The 25,370-nt window shown below is 41.3% G+C and overlaps 1 protein-coding gene across 2 annotated transcripts in view; it reads right to left on the bottom strand.

Annotated features, from left to right (window-relative positions):
* LOC306965359 (phosphofurin acidic cluster sorting protein 2) overlaps positions 1–25,370 on the bottom strand; it is an 82,777-nt gene that overhangs the window by 14,499 nt on the left and 42,908 nt on the right. For both annotated transcript variants that reach the window (XM_079559718.1, XM_079559719.1), the window contains exons 4-17: positions 22,292–22,417; positions 18,421–18,583; positions 15,981–16,072; positions 15,276–15,356; positions 14,778–14,837; positions 10,531–10,682; positions 9,980–10,073; positions 8,233–8,313; positions 5,565–5,692; positions 5,061–5,193; positions 4,865–4,969; positions 3,804–3,910; positions 1,315–1,469; positions 1,064–1,174 (exon numbers count right to left, since the gene is read on the bottom strand). In XM_079559718.1, the coding sequence (XP_079415844.1) occupies positions 1,064–1,174; positions 1,315–1,469; positions 3,804–3,910; positions 4,865–4,969; positions 5,061–5,193; positions 5,565–5,692; positions 8,233–8,313; positions 9,980–10,073; positions 10,531–10,682; positions 14,778–14,837; positions 15,276–15,356; positions 15,981–16,072; positions 18,421–18,583; positions 22,292–22,417 (1,588 nt within the window). The remainder of the gene's footprint in view (positions 1–1,063; positions 1,175–1,314; positions 1,470–3,803; positions 3,911–4,864; positions 4,970–5,060; positions 5,194–5,564; positions 5,693–8,232; positions 8,314–9,979; positions 10,074–10,530; positions 10,683–14,777; positions 14,838–15,275; positions 15,357–15,980; positions 16,073–18,420; positions 18,584–22,291; positions 22,418–25,370) is intronic.

Genomic DNA, 25,370 nt, shown 5'->3' with positions numbered 1-25,370 from the left:
TGTTCCCTATAACTGCAAAGCTAAATTCTCACTAGCCCATGTCCTTGTGTTTCAGAGTCACTGTCTTATCCTTACATAAACATCATTTCAAATTATAAAATGTAAAATATCAATGCTGGGGTATGCAAAGGCACGATTTTAAGCCTCTTTTATGCATGATATAGCTACATTAACGAGTGGGAGACTATAACTGGCAGACAGTCACTGGCACCCGGCACAGGCAGGATGTAACAGCAACAGATCAGCTGATTTACACAATCAGATCGAAAGCCAGGCAGCATGTTTAGACATGATTTTCCAAGAACTTTTTCTGACGCTTGTGAACATTCCTGGAGAACGTTTCTCCAGAGTTCCTAAGTGTCACAATATTTCAAACATGTTGGCAAATCTAATATATTTGCTACATCTCGATTCAGTTTTATTAAGCTGCCTTTCTATACTGATTTAATTCTCTTTTTGAACCCTGATGGGCAGATTTACATATTACTACAGAAAATGCGCAGGGACAAATTCCTTACACGTAAATGAAATCTCCTTCCCTTGTGGCTGAAATGAAAGCCACCATCCTATCTGTTCTTTTTCCCCTCCTGAACAGACTCATCCTACACCTGAGTTATTGGACAGCCCTGACAGATCACAGAGGAGGGGAACATTGTTGCGATGTTCACTGGCCCAAAGCGCAGTCCGGTTTCTGTCTCCTGCAAAATGAGATAATGTCTTCTTTCCATCTATTAGCTGCTGACCCGTGCACTGACCCCATTTGTTTCCCTTCAATTGGCTCAACATAGAACAAGCTCCACAGAGCCAAGAGAGAGAGAGAGAGGGGGGCCAGAGCGGTGGAGGTCTGGTGGCAAACTCTGGGATGTTTTTCCTCAAATAATTCAGAAAGACACATAAGTAATGTCTTTATCTTTGAGCATGAAGACTTAAATAAGGTTTGAAATGATATTGAGATTAGGTTCAACTGTCAATTATTATGCATCATGTTGTATTAATATAATAATGCACTTTTATATTGAGCCACAGATTTGCTTTTGGTCTTCAAAGCTGAGTGTATAATTACCTGAAGTGGGCCGCTCCGTCCTGCAGAACAGCTCCCTCCAGGCCGTGTCCATAAACAGATTGTTGAACTTGCCGTCGAAGGAGGCGACGTGTTTGGCCAAAGGTTGTGAACCTAAACACAGAGCGCCACCGAAACAGTTAACAGAAGTAAAATTGAACAGCATTTTCCACTCCATTTTCTGTATTTACTTAATTACTCTATGGTACAAAACAGGCACACATTTGGACTGTGAGCGATCTTTGTCGACATACCGATGGGGACGACCAGGAAGCGGATATACGAGAGCCAGTCAGGTGTTTTATTGGCCAGCTGCTCCACGAAGAACCTCAGTATGGTGCTGAGGTAGCTCTGGTCTCCTGCCACCGCCACTTTCATCGTCGGAGGAGTCTGTGCGTTACAATTGCAGCTGGAGAGAGAGACGGAAGAGAGAAGTGATTAAGTGAAGGAAATATGGAACAGCTTATTGCTTTGGTCAGCTTTTAACAGCTTTTAACAGCGGCCACCTGTGTGCGATAATTTCAGATATTTATGTAGACAGTGTTCATGAGACGATCATATGTACAAGTAAAGAAAAAACTACAGCAAAATCATGAAACAATAGAAAACAATAAAACACTGGAAAAATAACCCCCACCTGAACTGAGAACATAAAAGCTTAAAAAAAAAAACCCTGACAAAATAGCAACGAAAACAAGGATAAAATGCAACCAAGATGTGACAACAAAAAGGACAGAAGATTGAAAACAATGATGAAGTACAAAAAAGACACAAAAAGGAGACGAAAGTTCAACAAAAAAGAGATGATAAAGACACAAAAACACTTTGCGAAAAAATGCGAACAAACAAAGTTTGGATCAGTTTTGTCGGCCTGTTGCTCTCCAGTCCAGAACTTTTTAGATTTGGGTAAAGCCAAACTGGAGAAAATGCGCTGGGTGAAGGCGGAGGTTTAGAGGTTAAGAAAGAAATTACATAAACGTTCTCGAATTAAGACATTCAATCTAAAGTTTGAGCAGATTAGGTCTAGTCTAAGATAAGATGGCCCCCTACATGGCAGGAACATGTAGTGGGAGGAAAATACTTAATTCTAACATTTTTAAACTCTGTATAGTCCCTTTAATTCAACATTTCAAGTGAAAAATAAATATTTTTAAAAGTGAAAAGTTAATTTGTCTGATTTAAAGTTGAATGTATGCTTATTTCACTGGCATTAGCATTTTTATCTCATTTTAGATTAATTCAAACTAAGTCAAATTTAACATAAAGAACCTTTCTTCTTTTAAGTAATTTATCTATTTAATATTGTAATTCTTCCAGTGCAGGCTTCACATATTGATTTGTTTGGGCTTGCAGTTAAAGACAGTTAAAGGCAGGACAGAACTGCTCAATAATAGAAAGCCACACAGTGACAGCAAAACATTGAAAATCCAGTACACATTCATTTTTGATCAACTGTTGAAATTACAAATTGCACAATTCATTTTCCCTTTAATTTTTCCTTCGAGTAATTTTCACACGGGTGTCTTATCGCTCCATCTGTGTCTAAAATGTCAGAAAATCTTTCGAGCATAGAGAAACTGCTAGCTCAGCCGGAGGCGAACATACCAGAGGAGTCAAACCGGGCGCGTTTGTGGCATGGATAAGGGAGGGGAGTATTTAAAAAAAAACACCAAATGATGAGCCAATGACAATGACCCAAATCTGCTAAACTTCTCTCTCACTGACGTCTTTTGCTGTGGATTATGACTACTGGCTTTAAGACTACGGCAGCGCTGAAGAGGCAGAGTTAGATGAGTAAACCGGTGCATAAGGAAGACAGGTGTGTTGAGAATAAAAAAAATACACTATTAGCTCAGACAAAATCAGAAGCGTGTTTGGCAGGAGACTGACATGACCCTGTCTCCCGCTGATGCTAAATCCAGAGGAGAAGTCGGAAGATCCGACAGAGAAGCCGAGTTTTGTGTTTTTCGGGCATGTTGTTTTGCAGAAAGAGTGATGGCTCCTGTGAAAGCTGCTGGCACCATGCTGTGATACAAATGTAAGTCTGTCGTATGAGTAAGTAAACAAGCAACAAGGATCCTGCAGGTGGGGGTAGCGCTGTCCATGGCCTTAGCTTAAGATTTGGAAACATATGGCCACACATTTCTACAAATACAAATATGAGAGCTAATGATTCTGCCTGGGAAAGAAGAGGTAACCACCTGGATTTGACTGAGCAAATAGGTATTACATAACTACAGAAGTGGTGATTATCTTTCAGGTGCAAACAAGGTATTTACCCCCAACCAATGCAATCAGTAGCTTCTCAGTTCTTAGAAACCAGTGGATAGACACACCCCGTAGTTGTGGAAAATACATTTGAAAAGTGTCTTGGCACGAAGACAAGAAAACAACCAAGGAGGTCGATGAAATGACGAAAATTGGGTGAGGAATTGTCCAACGAATTTAAAATGGCGAGGACACTGTGGGAATCATCGTCAACACAAGTGGCAACAATGGGCGGATATAAATCTTGCGACGTTCCAAAAGCTTATCAAAACAATGCCATAGCTGTAACCAAAGCTAAAGGCGGTCCAACAAATCAAATGTTATAGTGTGTGGCCTTTTTGTTTTGTGGGGACAGTTTTTTTTTCTGACCAGGCAGTGTAGAAAGGAAGAGTGGTGATAAAGTGTTGCACATGGCGAGTGGGTTTCGTGCTACTTCTCATGGTTGTATGAAAGTACGTCCAGAGCCCACACTTACAATCTCTGGATGCGTGTGACGATGGTATTGAACGCGGCCTGGACGTCTGCAGCGGAGCAGGTGGACACGATGGGCTGGGCCTGTTCGTTAAGCAGGTCGGCTACGTACTGCGCAGACACACAAGAGAGGGATACAAGGGGTTAATTATCAAAAGATATTACATTAGATTTGAAATTTACTGTACAAATTCAGATTCATTAACGCCTGAGAGAAGACTAAAGTATGACCTGCTAAATGAATATAAGGATTGCACTTATTTCAGAGAATGTTCAGTTAAAGGCAAGGTGAGCAATACATCCTAATGGAGAAAGATGAGTGTTGTTTTAGTCATAATTCTCCAAATTCAGTCTTATTTTTCCATTGATTTAGAAATTTCAAGCCAATTTAATGAAAAACCACCTAATTTAGTAAGAGTGTACTGTGTTAAAAGGTTTAGCAAAAACATACAGCACATTGTTACCGCAGTATTGAAGATATTTATTCAAAGCAGTGCTAAGTAACTCTTGCCCCTAGAGGCCACAAGCGCAACTGCAGGTGTCGTAGCAAGTTGCGATTTTTTAACTTATTAATTGTCCGTGAGAGTAAATACTGCGCTGACAGAAAAGGCGAAGGGAGAGAGGGATATTGTGCATCCAATTATACAATGGAAATATTATTTTTTTCACTGAAACTTGGCTGTAAATACTGTTTAAAGTGACGCTAGCCTGCAGTTAGCTTTGCCCGTTAGCCTGTTAGCTTCTTCTTCGTGATTCTGTTAGTGCGTATTAGTTGCTCTGGTCCGGTGGCAGTAAAGTTGCAAACTTGGTTTTCTGGCCAGAGACACTAGGGGGAGATGAAAGACCCCCGAATCATCCCATTAACACTTGTATTACCCCCACAGGGACTACAAAAAGGATTTATTAAGCTAAACACGTTACTTAGTACTGCTTTAATAACTCAATTTCTTTTTCATATTGTGCAGCCCTAAGCATTTGTATTACTCTGTACAGTAGTTACAGAAAAGAAGCAGGCTCATGAATTGATATTATGTATTATATTTATATCATTACAGACAAACAAACCTGTCCCTGCCACTCCGTCGTGTTGATGAGGATGATGCACTCGGGGAGGCGCTCGTCAGAAATGAGGATCTGGTTGAGCTGGTCGTACACAGACTTCCTGGGGACCTTTACATAAATGAGATAAACTTGTAATATGGCGGTACAAGGGCAACATGGGAAATACGGCGCTTTCTTTTTTTGCTGGTGTGTGCGGTACCTGTGCTATGAGCCGTGAGTCTGGGGAACACTCGCTCTCCATGCTGCTCGTGCGGTCGTTCTGGGCCTTGGAGTTCTGCCTGTCCTTCATGGAGGTGCTGCGCGTTCGCCTCTGCAGCTTGTTGTCCATTTTGCTGAGGACACAAGGGGCAACGCGCTCAATTATGCGCCAATCCAAAGGTGCAAAGGTGCGCTTCCCAGGTGAGCGCTGTCGACGCGTGTAATTTGCACCGTTTATAATCAACCTCAATTTATATGCAATTTCCGACATGCTTGCGCGGCACAAGTGTCCAGCATGAGGTGTGCAAAGTCCCCGGTGAGGGATAAGTGTAGGTCATTGAAGCGGCACATATTGAAGGACATGATGGAAGTCGGAGCAAAGCATTTGAATAAGACTTTGGGGGCAGGGTTAGTACGGACTATTTTCACAGTATTAAAATGTGTCCCCAATGCAGGCTCCTGACCTAATGAGTGCTTATGCATGTGTGCGGATTCAGCCCTGTACCTCGGAGACATGTGGTTTTGGGACTCGGTCTTGCAGAGTTTCCCCACTGTGCTGGTCACTCGCTCGGTGTTGACGTCCCAGCCGCTCACCTCGCCTTGCCCCGGACCGCTGTCGTCAGTCTCAGGCTCCTGAATGTGACGGGACGAGGGCAGAATGATGAGCTGAGAATATTGCGGAGGTCAATAGTAATGCTTGTCATACAGGAGAGGCAGAGTAATGTCCCGGGACGTTTGGAATAGACTGATCGCATGTATTAAATATGAGGTGATGTCCGCATTTAGCGCTAGGTTCATGGGTGGCAAATTAGTGGGATAGTGGTTATTCCAGTGTGCGCTTGAGGATCTGTCAGCAACTTGGGTGACTGCAATGTCATCTGCCCAGCACGGATTTCTGTTATTTAAGCTTTGTCACCAAATATCTAGCCTTATCAACAAAAATAAACAAGAAGCAAAAGAAAAAATGTAAAAGAAAATCCATTGGCAACTATTAACATGCTAAGAAATGAGAAATCAATAATGGGACACAAAATATGGCTTCAAGCATCAGACACGATACTGGGTGCCTTTAAAACGTTTCTACATTCTTCTTTACATTCCTTATCAATAGAACTGAAGTTAGCAGTAGCTCTCCTGCCACTATTTCCAAGGACTTTCTACATTTCTAAATACAATACAAAGGCAAATATAGTAAAATATAAAATGGAAGCTCAAGTCAAACTCTTTGCTTGTGTGGACTATTGTATAGAATAGAATAGAATAGAATAGAATAGAATAGAATAGAATAGAATAGAATAGAATAGAATAGAATAGAAAAAACTTTATTGTCTACCATGCACAATGATGGCAGAAATTTGCCTTTGGCTTGCTCATACGTTCTAATACATTTGCCCAGCAAATGTATTAGAACGTATGATTGTATTGGCTCAAACTCAGCTCAAAAGATGAAGTTGTATATTTAACTTGCTGTTTTTGTTACACTAAAGCAGCTCAAGGTTGGAGAGTTCTCCTGATCTTGAACAAATGAAACAGATAGATGTTCATGGTCATCTTTGAAGACTATTACAATAATACTAGGACACAGACTCTGAACACTTGAGGCATCAAAATACTTTTTGGGTCCCAATTTTTTTCTCCATACCTATCATACTTATGTTCTTTTATTTCTGTATTAAAATGGTACATTTTATATCTGTATGTCTATTCCAACTGTAGTTTTCAAGTTTTGTCGTGCTCATGTATGTTTTGTGTCTGGTGGTATGTTTTTACCCCATGGGACAGTGAATGGAAAGTAACTCCGAGCAAAATCCGGCATATTTACAGCACTTGTTGTCTAGTTCATTAATATGCATTGTGCCGTCCATTAATTAAAGCAGTACTAAGTAACTCCTGCCCCTAATGGCCATAAGAGCAACTGCAGGTGTCGTAGCAAGTTGCAATTTTTTAACTCATTGTCCTTGAGAGTAAATACTACGCTGACAGAAAAGGCGAAGGGAGAGAGGGTTACTATACAATTACACAATGGAAATATTTTTTTCACTCAAACTTGGCTGTAAATACTGTTTAAAGTGGCACTAGCCCGCAGTTAGCTTAGCCCGTTAGCCTGTTAGCTTCTTCTTTGTGATTCTATTAGTGTGTATTGCTCCGGTCCGGTGGCAGTCAAGTTGCAATTGTGGTTTTCTGGCCAGAGACACCAGGGGGAGATGAAAGACCCTCCAATCATCCCATCATACAACACTTGTTTTACCCTCAGAGGGACTACGAAAAGGATTTAAGGTAAACAAGTTACTTAGTACTGCTGTAATAAATAAAATCAAATAAATTAAAGTTGTAGGTAACGGCTTCTAGATACCTTCATAGTTTCATCTATTATGTAGGCCTAATGTTTGGGGGTTTATAAAAGAAGAATGTTTCAAGAAATAGTTGTACTTCATTAATGTTCAGAACTACTGTGCTTTTCCAATGAGCAGCATTATAATCAGCATTAGGTCTAAATCTGTAAGTAATCTACAACAGTTTCAGCTCTGCCTCTGCCCACTTCTCCAGACGGATTTTGCTGACTGCATTAGATCAAACCCCACATTCCTAATCAGTACCACAACTACAAAGTACTGCGGTGCCTCTTTTCGAAAGGCTTAGGTGGAGAGGACGGCAGACAGAGGGGGGCCGGGCTATTGAATAATTGAGTCGAGCGTTTCAGTTTGATGCCAGATAATGATGGCAGCGCGGCGTGACAGACCGGAGTAAAAAGTCTTGATCTTTTTGCAGGTGGCGCGCGCTGTTTTCCTGCGGCTTTAGGAACTTTTTTTTTTAACCGGGTCAGTCTTGATTTGTGCTGAGAGCCCTTCTGCCGCACGGGGGGAGGTGAGCGTAGCCTGACCTGACAAGGCAACTACAAACAAATCAAAAAAAACAAAAAAAACAATGCCCTTTCGATCCTCATCAGCCGTGATTTATTCGGCGTGAGGTTGCACTGTCTGCACTGATCTATAATGGATGAGTGTGCTGTTTGGAGCGCCTGCCCTCGCCTCCCTCCTGCCTCTTCTTCTGTCTTGGAAAATAACTAGGACCCATGTCTGGAAGCAGGCACTCGAGCTGATGGAAAATAACATCGGCAAAAGAAATAGCCAAAGGGAAATTGGCAAAAACATGTTTTTTTTTGATGAACGTACCCCAGTTGCGTCATTGATGCTGTCGTCCTGATACCGGCTGCTTTGTACTTTGCATCTGTCCACGGTCAGAAAGTCTCCAGTCTGTAAAATAGACACACAGCTTGTTAAAGTAAAGTGGGTGCATCGTGAGTAATTGTGGCTGATGAACAATCTTATGCAGACTAACATTTTGGGTTGACTGCAAGTTTTTTTCCACCAAGTTGCACACAGACATTATTCAAGTACACCACTTCAGAAACGTTTGAGCGCCTTTTGTAACAGGTCGCCTAATTAATCCCTGTATTAGAGCAGAGCTTCACTATCCGCCTGCAAGGGATGTTTATGGACTTTGACTGGAGACATTAATGGAGCAAAATGTAGAGCTACGGCCGTCTGTAACGCAGCAGTCATTTTTATTACAAGCTAAAATGGATTCTCAGATATTTATAAACAGGGCTGCCCGTGGCATAAGTCAAAAATGCCTTCCCCTTTCTCTGGCCTTGTTGTTTGCGAAGGCTCATAAATCTAAAAGCAGGGGGTGAAGGAATTGCTCTGTCCCGTGTTGTGTACAACCAAAGGAGCTTATTTGTGTCTTCGGTGGCAGAGGAGGGGTCATTCTGTGTCAGCCACTATAAATACAAGGAGGCTAGCGGGGGTGCATTGGGTGAAGGAGAACTCTTTCTTTGCAGTGCAAATCTGGGTTGTGTTGTAAAAATCGACTTTTTGGAGCGCTCTATCATGTTACAATGTTCCATCATTAAAATCATGCATAAAGCTGTGTTTTGAGTCGGGCCCGACCCATATGGATTTTTGAGGTCTGACACCGATATGAGGGTTGGCATGGCAGATATGTAGGCCGATGTTTTAAAGGGACTATACAGAGTTTAAAAATGTTAAAACTATGTATTTTCCTCCCCCTACATGTTCCAGACCTGTTCACCACAAGTGCCTCTAAAATCCTGCACTGTCACTCAAAAAGTTGTTAATTCGGCTCCGAAGTGCCGTCATGCACAAGCATAATATAGAACCTGCAGTTACGCGTAAGACCTGAGGTGGCAGTAGTAAGTATAAAAATGACTTGCATCTAGTCCCTTGAAATATTTTTTTTCATCTTTCAAATAGTCTATAGATAAACATTTATCATCATTATTATAGTAAAGGTTTCAATTATCGGAATATATCTAAGGCCGATGCCAATTATTGGGGATTTTGATTGTCCGATGCCGAAATGCTCTGATATGGTGATAAGCTGATATGCTTCTGAACGTGTCACTGTTGAACTGTGACATCAGGGGGCGCTGTATATTCATGTTATGAGGTACTTCATAGGGATTCCGACATTATACGCAAGTCTACAACATAAAATGTATAAAATAGGTGCACAAAGTAGGTCATATCGGACACTAAGAAAGGGCAATTTTGGATACAAAATTTCAGATTAGAATAGATTATTAGCTCCACAGATCAATATAGCATTTTCAAACAAAAACACTGTAAAATACTAGAAAAGGCATAGCATTCCCTCCTCAAATGGTTACATAGCATTCATAGCCAGGGTTTCCTCTCATGTCGCATTACGGGCTAAAGGCTCTCCAGGGACCACTATAGACACACACACAGGAGAGTGGGCAGACGTTTTGACAGTGCCCAGGGGCTCGTCCTTTATGTAACAGTGTTTACGGGAAAGCCTTTTTCAAAGCGAGCACCGGGACAAAGCCTAAACAGGGGATTTGTACCCAGGGGTTTCCTAATAGAGTGATGTACTTACAGGACAGGACAGCTCTCTCTGCTGGCTCTTGTGGCTGTGGATGCTGCCGATCTCTGTCTGCGAGCTGGAGTGGGACATTCCCTCAAAAAATGGTCTGCAAGAAAATCAAACTTCATATGAGCTGAAGAGAAGAAGAGAGGTGTTTTTAATTTGTGTAATATGTGCAGCAACTGTACATTATGACTTTCATTTTTGATTTACGCCGTGGTTTACAGCAGAACCAATATCAGGTTGGATTATGGGCTTTAAAAATGTGGAGGACAGTTTGGGGTTTTAATAATGATGCAACTGTATCCAGGAAGTACAGAACAAAGTGCAAAACAGCTAAATTAAATTGCCAGAGGATTACTAAAAACGGCATGACTGTAGTGAAATACTATCCAAAGAAAAAAAAGTTGATTTTGAATGATATGTTCACGTTAATGCAAATACTCTCACATACAAACAAACAAACAAACGTCTACGCTGATTATATGATTAGGTTCCGACATACATTTTTAAGTACATGTACTGGGACCCTTGTGGAGCGCCCTCTGAAGGGTATCACTCACTTGAGTTTGGGTTTGGGCGTGCTCAGGACACTCTCGTTGTCCTCCATCTCTGGACCACTATCGCTCTGGTTATAGACCTCCAGACTGTCGTACAGCAAGTCCAGGTCCTCCTCCACCTCCTGGGTCTGGTCCACAGGGTCCGAGTCCAACACCTGCCAAAAAGAAAGCAAAGCAAGTGCTTAAGAAGACAGTTGAGACCAACACCATGGCTCATTCACGGTACAATAAAGAAGCAAAAGATCAAAGCTGATTTGTTATGCATGTTCATTAGCACATCCAGAGGAGCTAAACGGTGGTGTCTATGGTATAAATAAATATCCCCTGTATTGGCTCTCTGAACTGGACGTTGAAAAGTTGAGTGACTGCTGGATAATTGCGAAGGGCTTTGGGCTGCACTGTGGGGAGTTACATCACAGGAGCGGCACACGGGCGACCTGAGGACTAATCAGGCGATTAATGCCACTCCATAAGAGCAGAAGCTGGCAGGAGGCAGATAAACAGTCTGCCCCCCTCCCACTCCCTCCTGTGGCCCTCTCCCTCTCTGTAGAGCCACATTTTGTAATAACACCCCATTATGTAATAACAGTTCAATAGATGATAACTTAATTACACAATAAAGCCTGCACAGCATTTGTCTATAAATAAAAACATTCCTAACCACTGATCTACATTGTATGACATTTTGAATAGTTGTTACATAATGCGCTGTTATTACAAAATGTGGCTTAACATCTCCCTGGTTGCTTTACGTTTTTTCCCCTACATTTCTCCCTTCTGTCGCCCATGTGTTTATAGATTGGCCGCCTGCCTTTGCCCAACACTGGGAAGGGATTAGAAGCATAATGTGATAAAAGATCAGCACCTGCGGCTTCCAGAAACATCCTCCACTGAACCACGGGCTTTCACACAACACACGGGTTAAGTCTCACACAACAATCCACTGTCACTGAGACGAGTGAAGGCTGCACAATATATTTTTAAGACTATTTTATTGACCATTTCCTACAAAAACAAGTTGTTTATAACTTACAAGCATCTACCTTTTTTTTTTTAATCAATATATTAAAATTGCAGGGGAGCACTCAAGTACATGTACTAAATTAACATTTTGAAGTAACTAGGTCTTGAAGTAGTTTTAGAATTCTCATTTTTATTCAAACTTTACAATGGAAATCAGTTTGTATTTAGCTTAGTTTAAACTTCAATGCATTTTTGTATTCATTGTAAGAATTGTCTAATCTTTATATTGTGTTCTCTGAAAATGATTTGTCTGTCCAATGTAATACAGTTTTCCTTGTTACTGTATATGTTGCTTTGTCAAAAGAGCAACTAAACTAGACTAAAGACAATACGATATGCAACACCAAACTTGGTCCTTATGATATTTTGCAGTGCGCAAAATAGCATCAGGAAAAGAAACTAATGTAAACCTCTTTTTTTGGCTACCTGTAGTCAAAGCAACGCTGTTACATCTCCATGGAGACAAGCGGATGATGTCCCACACCCAAGTTCTGAAGAGGTATTCACTCACTGATAAAAACTACTGTAATGAGATGAATGCTTGGCATTTAAAGGCATTTGGACACTGCAGTGATAATGACATCATCACTTAGAAACAGAATGCCATGACCACGACAGAACACGTTACAGCATGGAACAAGAATTGTGATGTAATTATAGAACACACCAATCTGGGATCTCAGCTTGTAAATGTAAGTCCAACACTCAGATGTCACAGCTCTGGGCTGTCAGAGTAAACGGCAAATCAAGGAGACATACACATTCACTTCCGATGCCACTGAAAACCTTTCCCATGTGTACTTTATAACACAGCTAAAGGTTGTGATGTAGAGAAACAGTACACTCTTAGAAAATGAGTGGCGCTATGTCCACCATGGAGCAGGAGCACGACTCAGTGATGAAGGAGATGGACCCCACTCTGGTGCAGAGTGACGAAAAGACAGAGGAGGAGGCTGCAGCGCACTCCCCTCTCAACAAACATGTTCCTAAAATGTCCACTGAAAAGGTGCAGCCACTGGTCTCCTCATTCTGGGACAAGGTGGAGACTTTGAACATGGCAGACAGAGAGTACAAAAAGATCCTGGTGGAAATACTCATGGATGTTATTGCTACCATTGCCAACCTCATCCTGGATGCCTTAAGGAACCTGGTGTTGGAAGCGAGAGAGCGACAGGGTCCCCTGCTGGTTTCAGAAGAGGCAATAAGCAGCGCTTTTCACAGCAGTCTGGTTGAAAGCTTTACAACAGTGACGGGGTCCACTCATAATTGCTTGAGTGAGCTGCTCAGATTGCTGTGCACAGATGTGACCGCTCACATTAACTCGGTGCTGAAATGCAGCAGGCTGAAGGGAAAGCGCCTCCGGGTGGCTAAGGAAAGCAACTACAGGCCCCCCAAAGAGAGGCTGAAGGCAATGACACGCCACACCAGAGACATGCTGCGCTCCATCCAGGAAAAAGGGACAACGGGTGACAGACGTCAGGTCCCCCAAGACTCTACAAAGGCTGCAACTGATGAGGAGGCACCTCTAAGAATACTTCAGTGCATCAAGCAGAAAGTGGCAAGACTATGCCCACTACTCTGTGCCTGCTCTGGGAAGGGCACAGACTCTGTGTCCATCAGCTCCACTGAAAGCTCCAGCAGATGCGTGCCATTGCAGCGGACATCCTCCAGTCTCACTGTGAGAGAGGCCGCTGAAAATCTGAGGGACATTTTGGTGAATGAGGCTGTGGATCTGAGTGAAGGAGACCGCAACAGTCTGAGCGACCACAGCCTGGAAGTCGCCTCCTCCATCATCACCTATCTCATGGATGGGATGGGCCGCCGACCAGGAGCCTCCAAACACCCTGCCATGATGGAGGAACAGTACAGCACCCCCCTCTCCAACAGCGGCTGTCTGACAGGGGTAACAACCAAGATCAAGGCCTTCTTTACATTGTGTTACACTAAAGTATCTCTCAGGCGTGTACTGAGTCAACTGTGCTCCCAGGACACCACTCGCACTTCTGTGAATCTGGAGGAGGTAATGGAGAATGTGTCTCCTCTTCTGCAGAAAATGGTTAAAGAAGAAGGGGACGTGTATGAGACACTTTCCAAGTCCATCGTGCTCGGACAGCAAAAAGAGCTGAGTGAGAAGCTCACAGATGTTATCTCTACCAACATAGCCAGAACAAAAGACAAACCCCAAGTTACGAGGGAGGTACGGGCTGAGATCAGAACCTTCATGAATCTGACCAGCCATTGGCTTCAGAGACAGATGCAGCTACCCAGCCTGAGAGACCCAGTCCACAGAGTTCTAGTTAGGATCCACAGACTGGTCTTTAGTGTAACAGCACCCCCCCAGAGCACACGAGGACCCATAATGCTCACATACATTGAGGAGCAGCCCGTCCTACACTCCCCTCAGACCTTTGAGCATGTGCCTTTCAGTGATGAACAGGAAGAGGTCCACACACTTCCACACAAGTCTAACCCTGTCCCCACTCCAGGAGTTGACATGGGTCCCACGTCAGTGAAAAAGCCTCTGCCTGGACAGTGGACCAAAGACGATGTTAGCAATCTGGTCTGTGAGGTGGTGTCCAGGATATTCCATAAGAAATGGCGCCCTAGCCGCCCCGAAATGGTGGCTTTCTCCCAGGAACTTAATCTGAAGATAATGGAGCAGGTATCTAACTGGGACATCCTGGTGAAGCCAAGCAAATGCCAATATAATAAAGTGGCAGATGCTGTATACAGAAATCTGTCCAAAGGCACAAAAAGGCTCTATGTGACCCATGCGGCAATGACCCTGACCGGCTTCAGCTCCCAGGTGAGAGACACCATCAAATGGCATCTGGAGATGCCAGCAAAGAAACACACTCTGGGCTCAGTCTTGTGCTCAGCGTAGGGCTCTCTGGAGGCGCTAAAACCAAGGTGCTCCTCAGCCTTTGTTCACCAAAGTGCGGATATTGTGTAAAATAGGGATGTATTGGCTCAGAGCCAATACTTGGAAAGCCGATCCCAGTCACAATCATAATAGTCTCACAGCAACTGAAACATAGTGTGTGGTGTCTGACACCTTGATATGCATGATCACAAAAATAAAGGTGTTAAGGTTATTTTATGCATTCATGTATTTAAACCAAGTATTCTCATTATAAGTCTTTGTAAAGCTGTCACTTCACTGGTAAATGTGTCACTGATTTCTCTGTATTTTGTACAATGCAATTAACCCGTTTCCCACCACTTACCTCATCTGTAACTTTGAACCTCTTCAACAAGGCCACGAACTTCTGCTTGAAGTTAGGTTGCTGCCAAAACAGAAAATATATTTTAGATGTGACTTGTTTTGACACAATTTGTTGACATAAAACTTGCTTACAATTTTTGTAATGGAATGTGTTGGGTTGAAATGGTTTCATAAAATGTCACACACAAAATTCACAATATTTAAGACAATTATCGAGTATTGCAATTATGTTCTTATATCATGAAGCTCTAAGCTGTAGAGATTAATGAGCTTCCTTGTTGTTTTAACTGGCCACTAGATTACTCATTCACAAAAGCCATTATTTGGCTTGGTCCAGTGAACCTTGCATTCATTTAAATGCTCATCCACGTCTTACTAATGGGAACATGGTGTGCTCCGTCTCTTAAAAGCTTGTCCAACAACAAACACAGGTCTTGTGAGGTTATGAGGAGGTAATGATTGCCAAAAACTTTTTGGGAGTGAGAGAGAAGTGACGTACCCTGGTCATGGAGGTGGTTCGAATCATTTTTCGCCGCGCTTTCTTCGGTTTCCTGACTTCATCGTCTTCGTCATAAAGATCCTATAATAGTTGGGTCATAAAATTGTAGTGTTAGTCAATTTTACCAATGTGAAGAAAGAGAACGGAAACCGAGATGTTTACTCTTTGTTTGCGCTTCAATAATAATAATACATTGTGTTTAACGCTATTCAAACAGCTTAGCTTAACCATTGAGATGAGATGAGATTTTAGCAGATATTTTCAGTATTTGAAAATAAAAATCATCAAAAGCTCAGCAATGAAGTGAAAATATTTATTTCTGTCATTTCACATCCTTATACAGTACAGTTGGTAAATTTTAATGATCATCTTAGCTGTCTCCTTTTCAGCGATGAAGACAAATACATTTAAATAATAGTAAATAAATCCTTTAATAAGCCGATAATATGTGCATGTGTATAATATGTGAGATTTATTAACATGACAGAAGGGGTGGACGAAGTGGCAAAAAAATACTATTACAATTTTCTTATTTTCCTCCATACTGTATGTACTGTTACTCACTCAGAGCATGACAGAGGCAGACCAAAGAAAAATCTGAATCTCTATGTTATAATTTTACCAAATGGAGCCCAACTCCTTCCCAGCTCCTATCTCTAGTTCAGGACTTGTTGACATGGATATTTGTGGACAGGGGACACTGACCTGCCCGTGCACCGCGTCGTCGCTGGCTTCCTGCTCCGATGAGTAACTGTCATCGTCCTCCTCAGAATAGTTGTCCATGTCTGGAGAGCGGTCTGAGGAGAGCCCCACAAAAACACACAGGGAAAGATCATTATTGCTGGGTTACATAAGGCACCAAAACAATACGCCTTTAGCCAATTCACTATTATGGTTGTTGCGCAGGTTTTGTGGTGTGGTGTGGTTGGATGATTACAGCCGTATAAAGAACCCTGTGACCAATGAGAATCATTAGGGTCAACACAGCTTTGCCCTTATGGCTCGAAGTGTTATAATATTAATAATTTCTACGCAGATTTTCTGGTTGGATGAATACAGCAGGATAACATAGGCTCTTGTGACCATCATAGGAATTACATATACGCAAGGGGCACTGGCAATCTTAATTTGAATCATTTTAGGGTAAACAGTTGTCACTTAATGTCTCTATTTAATAATTGAATGCTTTCTTTTTTTCCAAACTACTTTTATCATGTGCCTTTATGCCCATGATCTTTCAAGAATGGATGATTTGTTAAAGGCTTTATCCCCGATTTATTTTCTAGCAGTGAAACGATTTGTTTTGTCCTCCTCTAAGATAATTGTGCATTCACCTTCATAAACTTGTCGGCCAGTTTTCTTACATTTCAGTGACAAAGACCCTGAAAAGTGACCCTGCCAGTAGCAACATGCTTATAAAGTCATACCTGTTAAGAATGGGGTGTTAAAATTAGTTTAGACCACAAATAACACTTTAATTTACTCGCTCTCTTTTGTTGTTAGCAACCCCCGAAAGGTAAAGAGTTTTAACCTGGTTCATTCTGCAGCTTGTTTTTAGACAAATGGGGAGAAGATTATACTGTAGGGTGGGGGGCATGCATTATTTATTTACCCTATTATTCACTCCGCACTCGCTGCTAGTAAGCCACTATTGTCTTACACGCCACATTCACAAAGACAAGGTGGGTGAAGTATCTTTCTTTCCCAAGGACACAACAACAGTCTGCACCTGTGGAAGCCTAGATTCAAATCACCAAACCATCCGGTTATAAGACGACCTGTGCTCGACCGACTGAGCCACTGTCGCCCCCACTGGACTCTAGTTTCTCACTGCTCGTAAAACTCTCCGTCCACCTCTTCGATTTATGGATATTATTAGTGAAAAAGATAAACAACCCGCCTCTCTTCTTGGTAGTGACACTAGCGTAATGCTTGGCCCATGAGCTCATCTGTTATGTTGGCCTCTTTAATAACATCCAGAACATGAAGGGACCGGTCCAGCCCTGCTCTCCCCCAGTCCCAGAATAAGAGCGGGGTAAGGTGATAGGCCCCACATCTGTTCTTCTCCCAAAGCCACATTACTGCCGCGGCTGAAGAGAATACCATCTCCTTGACCACGAACTTGGCCCGGGACTAATACAGTTGAGAGCGTGTCTTCACTGGGGAATAAAAGCCATGTGGTGGTGGAGGGGAGAGAGGGCGGAGGCTAGAATTATAGCACACGATTTAGGGGTGTGGGTGCAGGCAGGTCCCAGAAGAGCCAAAGAGGGGGTCAAAGCATGCCCACTGTTCTGGCTTACAATAACTGCAACATCATCTTTTGATTTTATATCATTTTGATAAAGTATGTTTCTGTGATGATGCTTCTCACTGAATGGTCTAAAGAAATTCAAATTTGACACTGTACTTTTGCAGTATCACTGGTTTTGTATAGCCCAATATCTGGAGTTACCTCACAGGGCTGCACCAAACATTAAGGCAATAAAACAGAACAGTAAATAAGACAATGTAAAGTTCAGGCAAACTAAGTATCCAGGCAAACATGAAGTCCAAAACCCATGTACTATGTGAGCTAAACACTCATGCGGAGATAATTGTCAGTTCATTTTGATGTTAAATGACTTTCCTTAAAGCAGTACTAAGTAACTCTTCCCCCTAAAGGCCATAAGTGCAACTGCAGGTGTAGTAGCAAGTTACGATTTTTTTAATTTATTAATTGTCTTGGAGAGTAGACAGGAAAGGCGAAGGGAGAGAGGGTTACTGTGCATCCAATTATACAATAGAAATATTTTTTTCACTCAAACTTGGCTGTAAATACTGTTTAAAGTGACGTTAGCCCGCAGTTAGCTTTGCCCGTTAGCATATTAGCTTCTTCTTCGTGATTACATTAGTGTGTATTGCTTTCTCCGCACCGGGGGCAGTCAAGTTGCAAACATGGTTTTCTGGCCAGAGACACCAGGGGGAGATGAAAGACCCTCCAATCATCCCATAAACACTTGTATTACCCCCACAGGGACTACGGAAAGGATTTATTAAGGTAAATAAGTTACTTAGTACTGCTTTAAAGAAGGGGTATTTTGCTTTTTCCAGGTAATTCAATTGGAAAGTTCAATTTACCGACACATCCTCCTCTGAAGACACTCACCTGAGATCTTGGTCTTGCGTCCCGCCTGCCCGCTGCCGTCCTCGTGGTCGATGGGCTGAGAGGACAGGGAGAACACGCTGATCTCGGCCACTCGCACCGGAGCCTCCTTCACGTTACTATGGAGACCCAGGATCTGCCCTCCGTCTGTGGGATGCTGCATCACCTGCACACAGATTACAGGAAATATGCTTTAATCGGGCTTTATCGCATACCTGATTTTGCATTGCATAACTTGAAATGCTGACCAGTTTAAACAAAATCTACCACAGTTAAACACAACCTGAAATCATTCCGACAGAACATGGTGGGTCAAAAATTCAGCCATCCATCTAATTCCTTAATTCCCACATTTTAATTAAAACTCCTCAAAACTATAACAAATCTCTCCAAAACAATCCACTCCCATTTGTATCTGCTTTCACTTCCTGTCTCTCCAGATTCAGACGTCTCTCACTGTAGCTATGTCTCAACAGACTAAAGGAACAAATGACATTTTCTTTCGCGCCGGGCAAAATGGAAGAAATTTATCTCCATTTCTCATTTCTGAAGCGACACTGATCTTGCCGAGATTGAGGAGGCTTCATTTACACACATCGTGCTGCTTGAACCAACTCAGCCCTTGATTACGATCTGTGGCTTTGTGGGTTTTAAATAAATCTGTACAGGCACACCGCACACTCAGCGCAATTCAATTGTTAAACAATGTTGAACAATAGATTCACTCACACCTCGAGGAGTGTTTTCAGTAATTTACATTTTACAGTGTAATATATATAGTTCTATCAATATCAAGTCTCAATGTAGACCTGTTTCAAGACTTAAATAAGACTCTTCTTTTTTAGTTTACTACTGGTTTAGATGATGTTTTTGCACTGTTTTCTACTTGGCTTAGACCTGGTTTAGCTTTCTCCTAGTTCTGAGTTGACTTATGCTGCCTTCATGTGGTAAATATCACTTGCCAAGTAGAAAATTGCACATGAACGCCGCTTCATCTCGTGCTTCCACTTGGAAACTGGGAAATAATTCTGAGTTCCTGAGACGAGATGACTTGACCTTTTCAACACAACAGAGAGCATCGATAATACAATTTCTATGCCTTTAGCTGGTTGTTATGAAGCCGAAACTATGCATTTAGCTACTCATTTCAATATTGTCTCTTTTTCCATTTATGGTCATGTAAGTAAAGCCAAACCTTATATGTTTTACTGATCAAAGCAGATACAAACTAGCAGCAGGTCAGCTCAATGCATCCGTAATTTTCTTTACCACCAGAGCACCTGAAGGCAGCATTAGTCTGAGTTTAGACATTGTCCACCATCCTTGAAGCTTAGTTAAGTTAAAAGTTGGGCAAACATTTTATTATTTAGCGTTAGCGGCAGGTGTTTTCATTCTCAAATCCAATATCTTTGCACTAATAGGAAAAAACAGCCCCATTACCGACCGGGAAACAGCATTGTCCAATCTGGTTTTATTCATAGAGGTTTTCTGTTTATGGCAAAGTCCCAAACAGCGCAGGAGTGAAATTACAATATTGCATGAGTATTTTAATGAGCTGCCAGTCAACTTCCCCCAGAGGCTATTGTCGAGAACCAACTGTGTCTGAATTTGGACGGGGCTTCGGCGGTAATTAGCCCGACAGAGAGGGACCTGTGGAGTGGAGCATTTCACACAAACACTGCAGACAAATGATTTTAAAACAATATGAGTGAAAGGGCTGAAAAGTGAAACACCAAGAGCAAAAAGTAAAACAAAAGGAGATGGAGCTTTTTCATGGACTTTCTGTGAGAATTTAGGTTTATTTAGTTGTTGGCCTCAATGGGAATTTCAATTTCAATGGTCACAGTTAGCAAATTGTAAAGGAAGCAATTATTTAGGCAATTGAATAACTGTTGCAAACAACTCAATATTCAGCATTCAACTGCCTTTTCACAGCAGTAGTGGCGATCAGCACTGCACCCTTTGTATAACTGAAATATACAGGTATTTTCTCGGCACATCATTATTTTAAGTTATACAACCAGAATACCAAAGCATCTACCTAAGGTATCTGAAGCATAAAGAAGCTTTAAAATAGCATCTTTGAACTAGGGATGCACCAATCTGATACTGGTATCGGAGCCGATGCTAAAAAAAATACAATATCGGGTATCGGCTACAAATATCCGATACCAAACCGATACCGGTTTTGGCTTTCATTGCTTTAAAAACACAACTTTCACCAACTAAAGTAAATATGGGCATACTGTATGTCATTTTGAAGCTAAGAACCTGGAGAATTTGATCGCTGAGTTAGTTTTAACAGCATGCTAGTGTTAATTCTGACTTTCTGATTTTTGCTGACTAAAATTGGATTAAAACTAGATCAAAATTAAAACTAAGACTAAACTAAATATGACTAAATAAAAATGAAAAGCAGAGACTAAAATCATCCAAAACTTCCACTGACTGTCTGAAAGAGCCTCAGATCCTTTAAATTCTCTGCCAAAGGAAAAGCTCTGAGCTTTGTTCATACGGTAGAAGCTCCATGAAGCAGAGGACCTTGACTAAATATGATTATTATAAATTTTATAAATGCAAAATCGACTAGATTTACATGCAATTTTAGTCGACTAAAACTAGACTAAAATTTAAGAGATTTTTGTGACTAAATCGCAACTAAAATTAAATAACATTTTCATCAAAAGACTAACACTAAAAGTTCTCAAAATGAACACTGCAGTATGCTAAGGCTAGCAGGAGTATGCTAATGCTAACTGTAAATAATCAAGGCTGGGTCAGGAACTATAACAGAAATACCTAAAGTAATAAAATAAATATGTCACTGCTGGAGCCAAGTGTTTGTATTTTAGTTTATGAAATGCTTTTCAAGAATAACTGATAAGTTGTAATGATCAGATCACTTTATGTCAGCTGTTTATATCAGTATAAAATAGCCTGTCCCAAGGAAAGTGTCGAAAAGTCCAGTGATCATTAAATGTTTAGTTTAAATAGATATCATTTATCATTAATCTCACACTGAAGAAAAGAGGACCATTTGCTTTTTCACTCCGAGAAACCCACATTAAAGAAAGTCTCTTAATATCTGTTAACATCCACAGACGCTCAAATCCACAGTATCGCCATCGGAAGCAGAAAAGCTGGATCGTTGCATCTCTACTTTGAACATAATCCATTATTGGTCTACAGTACTCGCTCTTCTCGTAAATCTATTCTGTGACTGAAAGCACTCTTCTGAGAAAGTTTCTTGCTCCAGATGGCTTATAATCACACCCGGCGGCAAGTGCGACCCGCATGAGTCATCTGAAGTGAAGCGCAGTGGGCCCTTCCCTCTCGCAACCAGACCTATTACAGCCCTGTCAATCACTGTCAGGGAGCAGCCCGCTTCAATCAGCCTCTGACGGCTAAATGATGCCTTTCTCTGCTGAAATTAGACGTCTGACAATCAGAGAAGTGACATAAGTAATCCCAATTAGGGCGGCGGAATAGTGGGAAAAAAACACACGTGATATGGTATAACAATGTGAAGATTGTAAATACCTTTTTGAAATGAAAATCAAATAATGAAGATCGACAGTCATGCCAACATCGAAACCCAGTTCCTTAATTACATTTTTCCATTTTTTTTTCGCCCAAAGACTTCAAAAAAATTGATATACTACGGGATTAAATACACTAAAGAGGTTAATCAGCTTTGTGGTAGCTCCTGACCATTGTGCAATGTGAAAGTAAATCCCAAATACTTGACAATATAGCTTTTAGTTTCATTTTAGTTTATGAAGTTTCAGATTGAAATGCTCTAAAACTGTGTGTCATGGTTAAGAGCTTGCACAAATCTGATTGTCACCTCCGCTTATAAAGACATTCTCTGTACCTCGGACATATTGATAACTCCCACAGCCAGTGTCTTGTAGCCCAGAATGGTGCGGTTCTTGTAGCGTTTCCGCCTCTGCAGCATGATCTGGAGTCGGTTGGCGTCTCGCTTCAGAAAGTGTGGGTACTGTGAACGCAGACACATGCGGAGTAAATAACACTGGAGAAAGTTTGTGTGAGATTTAAACTCAAATTGACAAGTGAAAAAGTTGTAAAGTGATGGATAACAAGGTTTGAGATTGCAGCGCTGTTTCCAAGTGGGACAAAGGGCAAGCCCAGCGCACAGTAGAGAATACGCTTGTGGCTACAGATAAAGCTTCATAAAACAACATAATGGATTGTAAATATCACTGTGGCAAGGAAGATATTTGGCACACAACAACGATGGATATATACGAGCTCGCTACAGCTTGGCAGAAGGAAATCATTGTGTTTTATTGTAAACGTACAAAAGTTGTGTCCAAATCCAATATGTTTATGTAACACCCATAAACTCACTCTAAATACTTAATCAATCTTCATAGTGTTGCTCTTTTAGTCTAATGCAGGGGTACCCAAAGTGAGATCCACGGGCCGAATTTGGCCCACCAGAGGGTGGGTGACCCGTGTTGCGATCGCATATGGTTAATACTCTCTTAACTTTACACATTCAATCTCAATGGTAAACCCTTACTGTATGGATGCAGTACACTTTTTGGCCACTAGAGTCAAATTGGGGGCGCTGTTTCGCTCCTCCCGCCCCAGTTTTCCAACTTTTATTGCAAAGGTCAACAAAGGTAGGTTAAAAATTGACTTATAAAAGAATTTATGCTGAACTGACACTTTCAAGAGTTAACAAATGAATTAGGTGAAGTCAGAGTAGGTACTGTAGATGCAGGTGATACTCGTTTTGCCGTAGTGGAAAGCAATGAAGTAAAACAAACAACAGTCCAGGTAAAACTACAAAGTTTGGTAGCACTTACATCTGTGAGCAGACTTTTAGTGTCATGATGACCCTCTACAAGTCCAGGCTCAGAGGTCACTGACTGACTCACACCTTGATGACACACTCACAATGTCAGTGAGCCAGAAGCAACCTTGAACCTAACATTAATAGGCTAATAATGTCCACAGACCATCTTCATGTCTCTCACTAAGATAAGCAGTTTGGACTGTTAAAGATGCAAGGATTGTTGTTTACGGCTTTTTGTAGCTGTTGATTTTGTTTTACTAAAACTAGGCTTTTGCCATAGTTTGTTTTAATGTAGTATTTATTTTGCACAGATAGAATAAAATACAAATGAATATATATAGAAAAAAAGTGATATGTGTTTCAAGCTTGAAATCGCTGTGTTAGGCCCGCGGCACATTTTCATTTTGGCCCTCGGAGACAAAACAGGGGCACTCCTGGTCTAAAGTTTTATAACTACTCTGTATAAGAACGTCTTGTATGAAAAACTGTGCTGTAGCGGAAATATTTTCATAAAATATGATTCAAACGGCAAACATGACCTGAATGTGCTATTTGTGAGAAAACTTATTTCCTCATCTATGAATTGAAGGCACGTTCTTCATCTATTTAAAGGTTGCAACAGGACAGTACCACATTCTGCACCTGCAACGCCTAGACTATTTTAAACATGGCCTATTTCTTTTCAAACAAATTTCTTTTAATTCTCCCGTGTCTATTTTCTGTAACTTTTCGGGTCATACTCTCGCCGTATATTCTGCCCGGTTTAGGCAACGGCTGCTGATGAAATACCATTTAAAAATACTGCAAGGCTGTGAGAAACATTATCACTGTAACATCCGCTGCTCTTTCAAAAAAGTTTTCTTGCAACTCTGACAGTGAGTGAGTCTGACTGGGCCGATGTTTTGAGGACAGAAAACAGAGAAATATGCAAATGGAGAATTAGCCTCAAGGGGGATATCCGTCAAGTCGGAGCAATGCATTTGAGATAAGGAAAAGCAATGCAAAATGTCTTATGAGGATTAAAGCTCAGGAAATTAAAGAGAAAGATGGAAAACCTTTCATGGTCATAATAAATAGAAGGAGAAAGAAGATATCTAACAAAGCACTGGCCCAATGTCGCAATGTGGGCTTGCATAGATAAGTGCCTGAACTATATTCAAAACATCCATCTTTCAGGGCAGTCCTGTCCTGTGCAGCTGATTATTTAGGAATTTGTATCTTGAGAGAGTTTACATTTACATAGATTTACTTAATTATTCTAAATCCATCAAAAGAAGAATAAACATAAAATAATATAATCGAGGCAATAGTATCCATGTTCTGTACCCATGATCGGTTCTTTTTTCACTTTACATAAACGATCTTCCAGACGCATGCAGAAACACCCAGATAGATCTACTCTCAAGTCTCAACTGGTTTGATCTTACAAATGAAACCACTTTTAGACAAATGGAATCATTATATGAAAAAAGCTTTAAACATTTTTGCCAGAAAAACCTGTTCCGTACCACCACTGTCGCATTCTTGAGACGTACAATCTCCTGAACTTTGAAAATTTCAAATACCTTAAATTTGCTTGCACGGTTTATAAAATACTCAATGGACTTGCAACACCGCCGTTAAGGGAATTCATAAAACTGAAAACATCTTCTGGCAGAGGCATTCGGTCTACGATTAGAGGAGACTGTGAAGTTCCCTACAGACGTACCACCTTTGGGCCGACTTTTATTTCAGTCAGGGGCTGTAACATCTGGAACAACATCCCTCTCACTATAAGAGAATGCCCCAAGTTTAACACTTTCTGGACTCAATTAAAATACAGGTTAAAATCAAATCAACAATGTGCTCATTAGACTCAACAGATCTCCTGGTGCAGGACTGAGCTGAGTGTCAGGATCCTCTGCACAGATGTTGCTTCGTAAATAGTAACTGTACATATTTATACTCATAATGTCCTCTGTTTGAACTGTATGACCCGTCCTTGCACCACAATCTCTATTCTATTGTGCAAATCACAGAACGACCATTCAGATGTTTTCAATGTATGAAATGTATGAACAAATGCTATGTTATGTAAGTAAGTAGCCTCAACTTTTAACATTTTCTATATGTTTTTGGCATTATACAA

This window comes from Gobius niger (genome assembly GCF_951799975.1).
Source record: "Gobius niger genome assembly, chromosome: 7".
Lineage (NCBI taxonomy): Eukaryota > Metazoa > Chordata > Actinopteri > Gobiiformes > Gobiidae > Gobius > Gobius niger.
The sequence above is the reverse complement of the archived record's forward strand: the minus strand, read 5'-3'. Positions and strand labels throughout refer to the sequence as shown.